Genomic DNA, 749 nt, shown 5'->3' with positions numbered 1-749 from the left:
ACCTCATTCATGTTGTTTACATGTGCTTCAACGAGCCCTGGGACATGATGCATTCCTTCACCCACTTGCCTTATTTCAAGCCTACAAGGATCCACATTGATGCGAAAAGAGTTAGCTATTTGAAATTTCATAAGAATGGATAATCATTTATCAATGCTGAAGTCTCAGTCAACAAAAGTTGCAAAGTTTAGATCACCAATATTACACACTGAATTTTGCTAGGGACAAGCACAAAATTTTATTAGTTTATGATTGAGTGTTCGTGGAAAATTCCTCCTCTAACACCCGAAATAAATCCAAAAAGAAAATTCTGTTCTAGAAACATTTTAGCATGAGGATAATAAAAAGTACTGATACTATTTGGCACAGTTAATCCCTCATCAGGATGAAATAAGCAACAAAATGATGTATGAAACTCATCTAACAAAAGTTGGCATAACCATTCTGGAAAAGTAAAAAATGTCAAAAATGTCAAAGGAAAAAGGGTAATACCAAATTACCACACCTTTTTGGCATCGTGCCTTGCTGAGAGCCTGAAACCAGTAAATCTCTTATCTGTTCATTGTATACTTCTAAGACACTGACTGATATCTCATATCGATATAACTTCTGCCGCTCATTAATTATGCGAAACAATTCCTCAAGAGTCCTAAAATTTACTCCACGGGCTTCTTTTGTACCCTCCATTGTAAAAGTTTTTCCTGTCCCCGTCTGTCCATAAGCAAAAATGCAGACATTGTAGCCATCTA

At 36.0% G+C, this 749-nt stretch overlaps 1 protein-coding gene across 1 annotated transcript in view; it reads right to left on the bottom strand.

The window, feature by feature from the left end:
• Positions 1 to 749, bottom strand: part of LOC110419615 (Di-glucose binding protein with Kinesin motor domain-containing protein) — a 23,655-nt gene that overhangs the window by 2,291 nt on the left and 20,615 nt on the right. Inside the window, exons 9-10 of the mRNA XM_021432711.2 lie at positions 506 to 749; positions 1 to 81 (exon numbers count right to left, since the gene is read on the bottom strand). The exon at positions 1 to 81 is cut by the window's left edge and continues 81 nt beyond it; the exon at positions 506 to 749 is cut by the window's right edge and continues 42 nt beyond it. Coding sequence (XP_021288386.2) covers positions 1 to 81; positions 506 to 749 — 325 coding nt within the window. The remainder of the gene's footprint in view (positions 82 to 505) is intronic.

This window comes from Theobroma umbraticum, unplaced genomic scaffold, assembly GCF_002168275.2.
Source record: "Theobroma umbraticum cultivar Fairchild unplaced genomic scaffold, ASM216827v3 scaffold_67.0, whole genome shotgun sequence".
NCBI classification, from domain to species: Eukaryota; Viridiplantae; Streptophyta; class Magnoliopsida; order Malvales; family Malvaceae; genus Theobroma; species Theobroma umbraticum.
Note: the sequence above shows the minus strand (reverse complement) of the source record. Positions and strands in the feature narration are given on the sequence as shown.